The sequence below is a fragment of the Schistocerca cancellata genome, chromosome 5 (assembly GCF_023864275.1).
Source record: "Schistocerca cancellata isolate TAMUIC-IGC-003103 chromosome 5, iqSchCanc2.1, whole genome shotgun sequence".
Classification (NCBI taxonomy): domain Eukaryota; kingdom Metazoa; phylum Arthropoda; class Insecta; order Orthoptera; family Acrididae; genus Schistocerca; species Schistocerca cancellata.
This window is the reverse complement of record NC_064630.1, coordinates 169,301,166-169,315,822: the sequence shown is the minus strand read 5'-3', so window position 1 is coordinate 169,315,822 and position 14,657 is coordinate 169,301,166. Positions and strand designations below refer to the sequence as shown.

The following is a 14,657-nucleotide window of genomic DNA, read 5'->3' as shown; positions in this document are numbered from 1 at the left end:
ACATCCAGCGTCTCTACGATCGTCTCCATGGGAGAATAGCAGCCTGCATTGCTGCGAAAGGTGGATATACACTGTACTAGTGCCGACATTGTGCATGCTCTGTTGCCTGTGTCTATGTGCCTGTGGTTCTGTCAGTGTGATCATGTGATGTATCTGACCCCAGGAATATGTCAATAAAGTTTCCCCTTCCTGGGACAATGAATTCACGGTGTTCTTATTTCAATTTCCAGGAGTGTATATACATATTGTATTTTTATAAAACCGTTATTAAAATATGTATGGCCAATAAGGATAGCAGCTTCACAACACTTGCCAAAGATTTTCAGCAGTGAAAGAAGGATTTTAAAAATAGCATCAAGAATGAATCTAAGCACCAATAGGAGAGAACTTTATAATTATAACAACGTGTAGCCACTCGAATAACTTTTAATTAAATTACTTAACTCCTGAAGCAGACATCGTTTCAACTAAACTTTCCAAATTATAAATATCCATACGCTCCAAGCATAGTTGCTAAAGGCTTAAAACCAGTCTATGCTCAGGAAAATAGTATACAAGTAAATCTCAAAGAAAATAATATTTTACAATATCTTAACGAACACAGTCAAGAAAAGAGGGTCTAACTTAAATGAACCATTACCAAGGTTTCTTTTAGGGAGGTTTTTCCTCGGCACTTAAGACGCATGTAGGTCTTATAATTTCTTCTCTGGTACATCCAAAGAGATAAAATACATTGATGATAAAATAAGAGACGAAATCCCAATACTTAATAAATAAACGGTGTCACCGCGGAATAAAGACATAACTTTGGCCTAAACGAAGCCATCAGTCTGTTTGAAAATGGGACCGGCATCCCCATCAGGGACGGAAAAAAAAAAAAAAAACGCGGAACACCACTCTCCAGTCAACTGTAGTACTGGACTCTGGAAGAAAGCCACGCACCACAGTCCTCTGCCAATGAACTGGTTTGCGGACGGGGTTCTTAAGACCTTTCTCAGTAGCACGTCGCAAGTAGCGATGGTCAGCCCGATGTGTCCTACTTCTGGTACACCCTGTTCTGAGGCCCACAACCTGATGTGTCCTGGGATCCGTAGTAATGTCAACATACCCCATCTCCGTACCAATGTCACTCCGTACAAGTACCAGATACTCAACCGTGGATACCGTGAGGTGGATGGAACGGTGTAAGAGTGTTTGCTATATCGAGCCAGGAGTATACCTTTATATAGTTGTTGTGACATGAAGGAAAACATCGAAACTGTTCAAAAGTGCATTTCTGGGCCGTCGAGTTTTGCTTATTCTTCTGACTTTCTCGACGAGTGTGCCGGTTTAGCGACTGTGCTTGTGCTCGGAAGGAAGAGGCATCATATTTGCGCGTCGGGTCATTAGATAGTAAGAGGTGGCGTTTAACTGAATCCACGGACATAGCGAGGCCTCTTTAAAGGCAATAAATTACATTTGTTTGCGTGGAAGTTTCGCAGGTGAGCTTGTGCGAAGTCTGGAAGGCAGAAGATGAAGTACCGGCAGAATCAGAGCTGTTACGTCGGCTTGTGAGTCGTGCTTAGGTAGACCAGGCGGTACAGCACTTGTCCGCGAAAGGAAAAGTTCCCGAGTTTGAGCCTCTGTCCAACACCAGTTTTAATTTGCCAAAATGTTTCAGTGTGGTGACTAATAGCGGCGTACTTTCCCCAGGCCTGTGGTAAGAACTCTAAATCTTTCAGATAGCTACAGGGCGCATCTTTGGCTTCGGAGCAGTGGCAAGTTTAACCATGTCTCGAGATACAGAGTGCCCGCAAAACCTTTAGAGGTGTCTCGTTGTATAACGCTCCCCATCACAGTATCGTGGAAGATGGCTGCAGACACTTATTAAACCAGCTTCGGCTTCCCTTTATTCTAGCTGGAGACTTGAATTCCCACCATGTAGCATGGGGAGGAGGACACGGCAGACAGGAACCGCAGGACACTGACGACTGTTATCCAACACAACAATCTAGTTGTACTCAATGGCGGCTTTCCTGCTATGGTATCTTCAACTTTCCGTAGACTCTCGACAGTTGACGCAAGGATCTGCATTTCCTGTTTCTCCTATTTATGTAACTGGCGCGTTAAAACAGATTCAGTGGGACCCTATCGTCTCCCAATAGAGATTGACATCAATATCAACGTTGATACTACGCAAATATGTTACACTGTTGGAAAGTCAATGAAGCAAACTGGTACTCATTTAAAGGGCCAGGTCGGTGGGCACAAGAAACCATGAGACGTGACTTAACGGATGAAGATGCATATCTAGTTTTAATCAACGCTGTTAATACTGCCGCGGATGTCAGCATTCCCAAGGAGAAAAGAGTTCACCGAATGCTCTCAAGAAGTTGCCGAGCGCAGACTTGCTTTGAAAACATGTCATTAAAATCTCACTTTGAATAACTTCTTGGCTGTTCCGAAAGCGAAACGGAGAGCTAATAATTTCCTAAAAAAAAAAAAAAAGGGCGAGTTGGACAAATTTTTGTTCTTCCCTCTTTAATGAAACCAATGTGTCAAGCATGTGGCATAAAACGAAGGCTTCCAGAAACAGCCGACTGTCTTCTCCCCCTCCTGATACCGTTGCCTGGCTAGAGGATTTTGCTCCTCCCACTGCCCCATTCTTGAATCATCCGTCTCCTGTTGAAGAAGACCGGCACCGTATTCTCCTTCGTCCTTTCTCTAAAGAAGAACTCAACGAAGCTATTTCTTCACTGAGTGACAGTTGTCCTCGTATTGATTTTATTCATTTTTCTATGCTTGCGAATCTGCCCACAGAAGTGAAAGACTTGCTCTTACACATTTTTAATCGGTATTGGATGCACAAGGACCTCTTATCAACATGGAAGACGCAAGTAATTATCCCAGTCCTGAAAAAAAAATGGTAAAGATCCAAATGTGGACTCCAATTATCGACTGATTGCTTTGTCAACGTGTGTTACCAAAACGGTGAAACAAATGGTTAGAGGGAGAATGGAATGGAGGCTTGGAAATCGTAATTTAATGCCTCGGAGTCAGTACGGCTTCAGGGAAGGCAAAGGGGCTGCAGGCAATCCGTATTTGCTTGCTATGCTGTGAATATTAGGTCGGCCTTTCAAATAAAACAGACAGTGAGCGCTATCTTTATAAACGTTAATAGAGTGTTCATATACCAATTCTCTTGGAAAAACTGCCATAGTTCGGTATTCCTCAACGGATGATTTATGGCATCAGTACTCTGGTCGCTCAAAAGACCACCTACGTCCGTTACAAAGGCAATGTGATTTGACCTTTCCTTGTCTCCTGCCTCAGGGTGCAAATTTAAGCCACCTCCTGTACACGCTGTATACTCATGGTCAAGAAGCAACAATCGCCCTCCCCCCCCCCCCCCCACACACAAAAAAAAAAAAAAACTGCAGCATGCAGACGATGTCTCTGTTTATCCTAGTGCCGCTTCGTATTCTCAGGCCAATACGGCATTACAACTAGTGCATACGTTGATGAGTGGCTATTTGATAATGGGAGGGAGATTTCGGCTGAGAAATCAGTAATGGTCCCCTTTTCAATGTCGGAATCGACTCGTACTGATGGTCACACTTCGTGTGAAAAGTACACTTTCCGCATAAAATCTCACGCTCGATTTCTGGGGTGATTTCTGATTCTCATATGCGATGCTTTGTTACCAAGTGTGAAGGAAACTCAAATGTAATTCGACCACTCACCCGCATATGGTGGGGAGCGCACCATGTACCGGGAGATTATTCGATCAGGGGACATGCCCTTCAGCATTAGACGCCTGAGAAATTCTACATTCACAGAATGGCCCTTATAGACTGCAATTACATGATATGGATTGTCTCCTCTCATACCTTCTATACGATATTCATCGGTCTTGTCTCTTTTTGACTACGGTATTCATTCAGTAAGCTGTTATATTCCAGTCTACTATTGCAAGATAAACCGTTTGGAAAGTGCTAATGTCAATAGCGGCTTCACTCTTCTCGTTACAGCTCAGGGGCCTTGTTTTCTCTGTGTATATACTGATGGATCCAAAATCCTCAGGAAGAGTATACTGGATGTGCATTTCTCTGCCCTCAGACTCTGATTCGAGAAACCTTCAAACTGCCCGCAAGTGCTTCTATATTTTCGGCGGAGACAGTGGCATTTCTGCAAGCTCTTAAGTCTATCTGTTCCAGCTCCTTAATTGTGGCTGATTCTGAAAGTGTCCTTCAAAATATTCGACACAGGAGATGGAACAAAACGACCTACCGGTATATCTTTGATGTGGTTTCGGAATACATTCGCAGCACATGGACGGGGTGGACAATCCGTTTTCTGTTGGTGCCTTCCCACGCAGGTATAATGAGGAAGTTGATGCATTAGCCAAGGAAGCGACTTCTTTAGGCACTGTCCTGGACCTGAAATTGCCTTACGCAGAATACTCACGTGAGTTCAAGAAATATGCAAATCGATAATAGCAAGAGATTCTTCCAATCCATATGTGGCATACAGCAAACCACTGCCTAACAGTATTGGTTAAAAACAGTCTTGGTTGCAATTTTAGCTAGTACTAGCACACGACGCTGTGGTGCATTATGCTTACTACCTGAGCCCCCTCTTATTCTGTTACTCGCTCCTGTGAACGGGAACGCGTTATGCAGATCTTGGTGTCTCTCGCGTCCATCTAGAAAAGATAACCTGAAGATGCTTAAATAAGGCGAAACGCGTCGTTCAAAAATAAAAAAAAAATAAAATTGCAACCAAGACTGTTTTCAACCAATACTAATAGCAAGAGATGTGGTATGTTTCCCAGCAAATGGTAGGTGGTTATTACTCAGTGCTCCATCTTCAGGTTCCTTCAAAGCCCTAGTTCAAGGACACATTTGGACCGATCCACGATTTCTACTAGGATAGGACTTCGCTTCAGTTATTCATCTATTCCTCAGCATCTACATCGAATCAACGTTTATGCTTGCTTCTCTGTCATGTGAGTGAGATCCTAAGTAAGAAACTGATGTCAACCACATCTTGTTTATGCGTCACAAATTTGACTGTGAACAGTTGGACTTTCTGAAGACATTGCTGATTATGGGATACCAACTTCCTAAATCAGCCACATCTCTTTCATTTACCGTAGTTACTTGTCTTTACAAAGTGATTGTTACTTTCGTAAGAGCACTGGGCACAGGAATGGTGTGAACTATAACACAACACAGTTTTAACTACTTTTTAATATAATTGTTGTAAAAGTATAGTGGACACAGCTGTGATGGTTTGAGCTTTCTCTGCTTGTAAATATACATTTCTGTATTCTTTTATTCAATTTTACGTACATTGTAGCTATATGTTATTGATGGCTTGATCGAGTTGCTACTCAGAAGGTCATATATTAATTGTCTCGCGTCTCAAAACGAGGCTGGCTACGCTATTTAAGACGGTTTTCTGAAGTGTAGTCCTGGTAACAGTTAATCCTGGTCTACTTAAAAACGCTCCATTTTTTATTTTAGAAGCAGAACGTCACGTAATATGCCTCTGGCACCTCACATCTGTAAAAGTGCGTGTATTCTGTCTGCGGCCTGTGGCCACGAGGGAAATTTAGGCCAGCGCGTCGGAAGCTCGGAAAACGAGACGAAGATAAGTTTCATTCTTTCGTTAAATTTTTTACTGTGGTACATTTGTTTGGCTTTCCGGACTTTACATCCGGTTCCACTAAGTATCAAATGAACGTCTGCAAATTTCTGTGACGAGCAATGCTATATTTTCCACAACTACTCATAACGAATCGTGGTCTGCTTCACTGTGGTCATATCACAGACGAATGTGTGGTTTTTTTCAATGAAGCGCCACCAACATCCATGAGGCAGGCATTTGTCTGCTTTGAAACACAAGCGGTAGACAGACAAAAGTTTCAAATTCACTGCCAATTCAAGATCTCGTATTACCAGAAATATTCATTTCCAACTGTTAATTTCCTACAGTCAAATACTCCACTACGGTCCTTAAAGTTAGCGACAGCCTATATAGAAACTGTATTTATCCATTAAAGATCGACCTGACGAGTTGTAGTATATGAGTTGCATCGTTATATTTTCGTGGCATATTAGTTCATCCAATGTATTTCAGGAAATCCTCAACATACAATTCGGCCGTGTACCTTTCGACCATCTTGCGAGTGACCTGTCAGAATGCAGATGCCGCATTTGTATTAGCTAGTTTAAACACGAGACCATATTTCTATGCATGCGGCCACAGAATACAATTGGGCATCAGATGTTCTTCGGCGGTAAAGATATCTATATGAAGTGATCTATAGGTAAACCCTCTATCCATGTTGAAATATTGAAGGAACAATCGGAGTTGCACTACAGTAGTGTCTTCGCTGTTTGAGAAAAGAAAAAGGGTCGGATTCCATGCGGTGTCTTATGTGCAACCGAAATCCCTATTAATTATATCCTTCGCCAAATGAACGTCCACCTTTTAGAGCTGAGTCCCAAAATTATGAAGTGGACGCTAGAATTTCGTCATTGTCGTACATCTCAGTGTGGCTAATGTCAGTGCTTTGCCACAGCTGATATATCGGTCTATGATAGCCATGTGTGCCCCTCGTTATGGGACATACGCGTCTTCAGCACGGTGTATAAATAGTCGAAAGGAATCTTGTGGACCCCACTTATCCATGACGGAACGCCAAATTGCTCCGGTCTTCAATTGGGGGTGAATGTTCACTGTAGTTCTCTGTCCAGCATGCGACGTATTTTTGACGACAGGCTTCCCACATGCTCCAAATTCAAAGATATTTCGTGAAATAATTTGTCTAAAAGGAAGAAATACAATGTGACTCGGATCATCATCAGAAAATGTAGAGCCGATTGAGAAATTAAAATTCAATCTTTAACTTAGAATGACAGCTACCTTGCCGCAGTGGTAACACCGGTCTACGTCATATCACCGAAGTTGAACACCGTCGGGCAATAGTTAGCATTTGAATGCGTCACCGTCCTGGTCTTCTGAGGACTGTGGGCAAGAGGGGTGCACGCAGCACTTTTATGGCCAATGAAGGAGCTACTTGACTGAGAAGCAGCGACACTAGTCACGAAAACTGACAACGGTCGGGAGAGCGGTGTGCTGACCACTTACCAATGTGTATCCCCATCCGGTGACGCCTGCGGTCTGAGGACAACACGGCGGCCGGTCGGTACCGTTGGACCCTGAAGTCCTATTCGGACGATCTTTCATTCTTTATCTTTCTTAAGTTAATCTTAGAATGTTAGGGAGTACTAGAGGATATTTCACTGGTGGGTTATGTAGCCCAGCACTGAATTTTAGATTCTCAGTCAGCTCTTCACATTGTAGATGAATATGAGTCTCATTCAAAGAGGCGTTATATGTTTCTCTAACCTGTTGCTTCTCTTACTTGTAGAGAATTTATTTCATAAAATATTGCACTGTTTTTTTCTTATAATTTCAATTCTTATTCAGGATGAATGAAATACTATAATTAATCGTCATTATTCGTTTAAAGGAACTAATTTTTTTTAGAAGATCCACGGCGGTCAATTTGAAACTCCATTTGTCAATTTTCACTCTTCGCTTGGCTATGAAAATTCACGAACTTCCATTGTTTAGTATCTAAGCAGTATTGTTTTGGCTCCGCTCAAAGACAGTTAAATATCGCACCAATGTAACTTTTAAGCTTAAAATAGCACTTCAAGAAATGACAAATGATTATAGCGCCTGCGGTAGTATGGACCCTCCGTAGTACAGACTGTGGGACTTTGTGGTCCACTAAGACACAGCGGATTATGGTCGATAGGCCCTGATGATGCTGGACCCCAAAGGCATCACGGAGTGTAGAAAGTGTGCCTGCCGCCTGACGATAACACTACAACCGCAGCGTCCAGAAAGGCCAAGGAGGACTTCACGAGACATTCAATCCCATTTCAGCAAGTTGCCATCCGGGCAAGGCAGCTTTCCGAACACTGGACAGAAGGCAACAGACGCAAAGACAATGACTGGATGATACACTTTTCAGGACTGTTCACTGTGTTTGTGCAAGTGATTGCGGAAATGTGGATTCTAAGAAGATATAGCGAATCCTGAAATTAGTTTGCCACAGTGGAAACGATACTGCCACGGTGCCCTGCGTCCAGAGAATATAGCAGACACTGGGTGTTGACTGGGTTCATTTGAGGGCGGATACAGCAGCGGAAACAAAACCCGCCAGGGTAGCCGCGAGCGCTTACGCGCTGCTTCCTGGACTCGGGTAGGCGCACCGGCCCCAGATCGAATCCACCCAGCGGATTAACGACGAGGGCCGGTATGTTGGCCAGCGTGGATGTGGTTTTTAGGCGGTTTTCCACATCCTGCTGGGTGAATACCAGGCTGGTCACCCAGTTCCGCCTCAGTTACACCACTCACAGACATTTGAAAACGTTCGCACTATTTCATGACTTACACTAGACGCAGACAGCTGGGGTACACTACTTCCGTCGCGGGGGTTCAGGGTGGCGGCAGGAAGGGCATCCGGCCACCCTCCGCCATTAACACTGCCAAATCCGTCATAAAAAAGCCGACCCCGCGTTCGAGCGGGACAAAGGCCCGAGAAACAAAAGAAAGAAGGAACAGTAGCGGAAACAAATTAAAAAAAAATAACTTTAGTACCAAAAATACTACTAGGAGTTGGGTAATTAATTAAGGGGTTAAAGTTAGTTTGTAATGGTTGAAAGTATGGTAATTTGCTTTTTCTACGTCTTTGTTGTAATGCAATGGTTTTTTTGTAGTAGGTTGCTATAGTGGGATTTTTTCTTTGCAGTTTCTGCTAGTGCTACATATAAATAATTATTCTATACTCTTTTGATTATACACAAAAATTTATGGCCTATTTTAGCTTTGCAGATTATAGGCTGTAATTATGAAGAGTGAATAAATTAGTAAATGAATGGAAGCTCATTCGGAGGATGGCCAGATGGTAAAAATGTCGAAATATTAATGAAAGGATTAGAAATTTGGCGGTTGCAGGCCAAAAATCTAAGTATTGTACAACGGTTTACAAAGAGTTTAGAGGTGTGGCCCCTTTGCTCCCGGCAGGGCCGGTCGCAGGGCACGGTGCTGAGCCTGCGGTCGCGCCGGCAGCAGGACGCCTACCTGTCGCTGGAGGTGTCCGGGGACGGCGAGGGCATGCGGCTGGTGCACGCCGCCACCAACGGCAGCACCCAGCTGGTGGCGCTGCCCGGCCTCAAGATCCAGGACGGCCGCTGGCACCACGTCGCCATAGGGTGAGCCACAAACACTGTGCCTCCTCCTCCTTTCCTTTTAGTCATAGACCTTGTCACTAGCAGAATGCTGTCATGCTCTTTTTATTGTTTTGTGATAAGCTTTACGTCGCTGTGCAACAATTACACCAAACATTTTTCATCATATATCGTCTTGTAGTCTCTGTCACACTACTGATTTCCCCCTCCTGCTCATATCAGCGCCACCTTAACAATGCTTGGGTGCCATAACATGTATCCTTGTACGATTAATGAATCAATTTTTCTGGGGAAGATGTTCTACAGAGGGGTCCAAAAAATGTATCCACTGTTTAAAAGTCCATAACTGGCAAACTAATTGACGGAGTTGTCTCATCTTTGGTAGTGTAATAGTTTGTAGTTCCGGCAATCGACACACTACCGTTTTATTGAATTTGTTTTCCTTTGTCAGATGACAGTCGCCAGATAGTCAGTGTTTTGTTCTTAGTTGCACCTAGTTACTCGAGTAAACATGGCTAGCGCAAGGCCTACATTAGATGAAAGGAAGTCAGTTTTGAAGTGGTATTTTAAGTACGGAAACATTAATGAGGTTCAACGCCAATGGCGAAATGAGTACCATACAGAGCCACCCACACGTTTAACGATTCGTCGCATTCGAGACAAGTTTGAAGCCGAAGGCTGTGTTAAAGATGTACACAAACAACAATCTGGACGGCCTGTAACAGTAACAAGTCCAACTAACTCCCGTCGTGTGTTACTACAATTCACTCGCTCACCATAGAAGTCTGTGAGACAGCGTGTCCGTGAAACTGGAGTGAGTCGCTCAAGTGTTCGGCGAATTTTGAAGACAGCAAAGTGGAAGTGCTACATCCCACGATTGCTACACGCAATGAACGAGGACGACCCAGATCGTAGAATGGAGTATTGCGAGTGGTTTACTAACATGGTGCGGAACGATGAAGAATTTGCAGAGATGATTGTGTGGTCTGATGAGACACAGTTCAAACTCAATGGTACAGTAAATCGCCAAAATTGCATCTATCTGGCCTTCGAAAATCCGAACGTCCATGTAGAAAAAGCCGTGAATTTGCCAGGACTAAATGTGTGGTGTGGGTTGTCTTACCGGGGCTTGGTTGGGCCATTCTTCTTTGACTGCACAGTTACCGGTGAGGTGTACCTTCAGATGCTTCAGACATCCATTTTACCTGCCATCTGAGACTTGTAAGGAGACGGAAGAGTTTATTTTCAACAAGATGGTGCCCCAGCCCACTACCAAAATCGTGTTAAGTCGTATCTCGACGAAAATCTACTAGGAAGATAGATAGGCCGCAGAGGTGCTATGGAGTATCCACCACATTTCCCACACCTAACTCCTCTGGACTTTTACCTGTGGGGAACTGTAAAGGACATCGTTTATTGACAAAAGCCACGCACAATGGACGAACTTCGAGAATTCATCGTACATTCATGTGCAAATATCCAACTGAACACGGTGCAGTCAGTAGTTCGTGCTGCAGTTCGGCAGCATCGTTTGTGTGTTGATGTTTATGGTGACCATTTCGAACACCTACAGTGATATCGTTAAGTTGGACTTTAACTAAACTCTCACCAAACATGAGGCAACTCCGTCAATTAGTTTGCAAGTTATGGACTTTTAAACAGTGGATACATTTTTTGGACCCCTCTGTACATCCTCATTCCCTCGCCCTTTCTCTGTAATACCTGAGACCATTAACGAATGAAGGGGCACTGAATCTAACTATGAGAAAATAAAATTATAGCACACGTTGACGAATTAATTTAAAATAAATTCTAAATGCATTTAGTTCATACCTAAAGATATACAAGGCATATAAATAGGTTGTATTTGCTGAACAAAGCTTTTTCGTACTAAATACACTACTGGAAATTGAAATAAGAACACCGTGAATTCATTGTCCCAGGAAGGGGAAACTTTATTGACACATTCCTGGGGTCAGATACATCACATGATCACACTGACAGAACCACAGGCACATAGACACAGGCAACAGAGCATGCACAATGTCGGCACTAGTACAGTGTATATCCACCTTTCGCAGCAATGCAGGCTGCTATTCTCCCATGGAGACGATCGTAGAGATGCTGGATGTAGTCCTGTGGAACGGCTTGTCATGCCATTTCCACCTGGCGCCTCAGTTGGACCAGCGTTCGTGCTGGACGTGCAGACCGCGTGAGACGACGCTTCATCCAGTCCCAAACGTGCTCAATGGGGGACAGATCCGGAGATCTTGCTGGCCAGGGTACTTGACTTACACCTTCTAGAGCACGTTGGGTGGCACGGGATACATGCGGACGTGCATTGTCCTGTTGGAACAGCAAGTTCCCTTGCCGGTCTAGGAATGGTAGAACGATGGGTTCGATGACGGTTTGGATGTACCGTGCACTATTCAGTGTCCCCTCGACGATCACCAGTGGTGTACGGCCAGTGTAGGAGATCGCTCCCCACACCATGATGCCGGGTGTTGGCCCTGTGTGCCTCGGTCGTATGCAGTCCTCATTGTGGCGCTCACCTGCACGGCGCCAAACACGCATACGACCATCATTGGCATCAAGGCAGAAGCGACTCTCATCGCTGAAGACGACATGTCTCCATTCGTCCCTCCATTCACGCCTGTCGCGACACCACTGGAGGCGGGCTGCACGATGTTGGGGCGTGAGCGGAAGACGGCCTAACGGTGTGCGGGACCGTAGCCCAGCTTCATGGAGACGGTTGCGAATGGTCCTCGCCGATACCCCAGGAGCAACAGTGTCCCTAATTTGCTGGGAAGTGGCGGTGCGGTCCCCTACGGCACTGCGTAGGATCCTACGGTCTTGGCGTGCATCCCTGCGTCGCTGCGGTCCGGTCCCAGGTCGACGGGCACGTGCACCTTCCGCCGACCACTGGCGACAACATCGATGTACTGTGGAGACCTCACGCCCCACGTGTTGAGCAATTCGGCGGTACGTCCACCCGGTATCCCGCATGCCCACTATACGCCCTCGCTCAAAGTCCGTCAACTGCACATACGGTTCACGTCCACGCTGTCGCGGCATGCTACCAGTGTTAAAGACTGCGATGGAGCTCCGTATGCCACGGCAAACTGGCTGACACTGACGGCGGCGGTGCACAAATGCTGCGCAGCTAGCGCCATTCGACGGCCAACACCGCGGTTCCTGGTGTGTCCGCTGTGCCGTGCGTGTGATCAATGCTTGTACAGCCCTCTCGCAGTGTCCGGAGCAAGTATGGTGGGTCTGACACACCGGTGTCAATGTGTTCTTTTTTCCATTTCCAGGAGTGTATAAGAATTTGTAATTAATAGTAACAAATTGGCAAACATTTTACATATTTTATGTTTGCACCATATATTTTCATCTTTCCTTTTATAGTACGAGAAGATGGTCATGACTGTTACCATATTAAAAGTTTGTTGGTGTTTGAAATGAAATGAACTGTATTATCACAAAATTGACGGCCTTATAACAGGATTTATGTATCTATTGCAAATATAGGCTATAATGACTGTTCGTCGGAAAGGCTGTAAAATCTCATTTTTGTCCCAAACAGATGGCTAAAGTTCAGTGACAACTCAGTATAGCATAACGTATTTCTTCAAACACAATTTAACTGTTTTCCTTTTACCACAATTGCTAGAGTAGTTACAGTAAGTTGAAAAGAGGGAAAGAGAGGGTAATATTTATACGTACGTAGGATAGTTCGAAGATAATATTTTGGGAAAACACTGTGTCCTGCTGCGTGAAGAAGTCCATAACTGCCAGCAGCACTTCCTCGTCCGACACGGATCGTTGAACCTTCAAGGCTTTTCTTAGAACATCGCCTCGGGCATGGATGTGTGTGATGTCCTTAGGTTAGTTAGGTTTAATTAGTTCTAAGTTCTAGGCGACTGATGACCTCAGAAGTTAAGTCGCCTAGTGGTCAGAGCCATTTGAACCATTTAGAACATCGAAAGTGTGATAATTGCGTGGGGAGACATAAGTATTACAAGGCGTTTACTCGTGTGTCTCCCACTCGAGTTGGCTAACGTCTGCGTTAAGACAATTGCGATGTGGATACGTGCGCCATCAAGAAGCAGCTACACCCCTTTTGCACCGTTCCACAACGAGCTGCTGACCAGCGTAAAGAATTGGCGGAAATCGCACGTAGCTGCCTTCTACGACGAAGTATTTGAATGCTTGTACAACGCTAAGACAGAGATCTAGGCAGGAGTGGCTACTATATAGGGAAGCAGTTCGAAGATGTAGCTAACTGTTGCGAATAAAAGCTTTTTCGTTTCCGCTGTGGTTTCCATTTTGCGACCTTAATAAACGAATAACTCTCGTACGTTAGCACTAACTAGGACAATATTTCATAAAATATTTCAATGACGACTCTTATCCATACATTTGCCACGATTTCGTCTATGGTTCGTTTTTGAACCCTCATTTAATGTGACGCTCTTACTTCTATTGTTACTTTCATTCGAGTCAGTTTTCGCAAAATTATTGACACCTTCTCTTATCGTCGATCTGTGATTACGAAGCATTTTCTCTAAACTCGCAAGGATACCCTCTGTTTCGCAAGGGAGGAAGGATGTTGTTGATATGATCTGAAACGTTCAGCACACATAAGGTCAGTTACTGCTACGCATACAATTGTGTATTTCAGTAGTAACTAGAGTGGAACCCAGGAACGAAGGCCGGTGTACAACAATTGCAGCCCAGGTAGACACAGAAGTAGAGATAGACGATAATCAATTGCCAGAGATGTAGTTTACTTCCTGTCTCTCATTCATTCTCTCTCTGTTTTTAGCCTCACACTATGATCATCAGTAACTATATTCTGAGAATTGACTAAGATGAGTGATGCTCAACAAAACGAGATGTTACCAGTTCAAACATAAGACATTAAACTGTTAATACTGCGTGAGTTGTATCTACTTCACTGAAACTACACTACGTTCAGTAGCATTCTATTCTCTTTAGTCATGGAATCCATAAAATCCTTTTGTTTGCACTCGTCGTGTCCGTATTCATCTGGCGGACCGTTGATGCACCAGTTTGGTCTGGTAAACCCACCTTCTTCATTTAGTGACGTTTTATTCACATAGACGATTGTGTGACTAACAAATTGTCTACCGATGTAACTTCAGTAGCCCTATTCCTCCTCCCCTTTATTTTCTAAGATTGAAGTTATCAAAAACTAAGAAAACTTATAATTGCCAGAAAAAAAGGAAAGGAAAGTAATGCAACTACTCGTCATTTCGCCCCATTCAAAACAAGTGACTGAGCAACGTGGCGCAGTGGTTAGCACACCTTGAGATTGATTTCATTTCGAGAGGATTACGGTTCAAATCCGAGTCCGGCCATTCTGGTTTAGATTTTACGTGA

The 14,657-nt window shown here is 44.2% G+C and overlaps 1 protein-coding gene across 1 annotated transcript in view; it reads left to right on the top strand.

The window, feature by feature from the left end:
• The window catches only part of LOC126188421 (papilin), a 193,875-nt gene that overhangs the window by 103,797 nt on the left and 75,421 nt on the right, over nt 1–14,657 (top strand). The window contains exon 4 of the mRNA XM_049930025.1: nt 9,088–9,275. Coding sequence (XP_049785982.1) covers nt 9,088–9,275 — 188 coding nt within the window. The remainder of the gene's footprint in view (nt 1–9,087; nt 9,276–14,657) is intronic.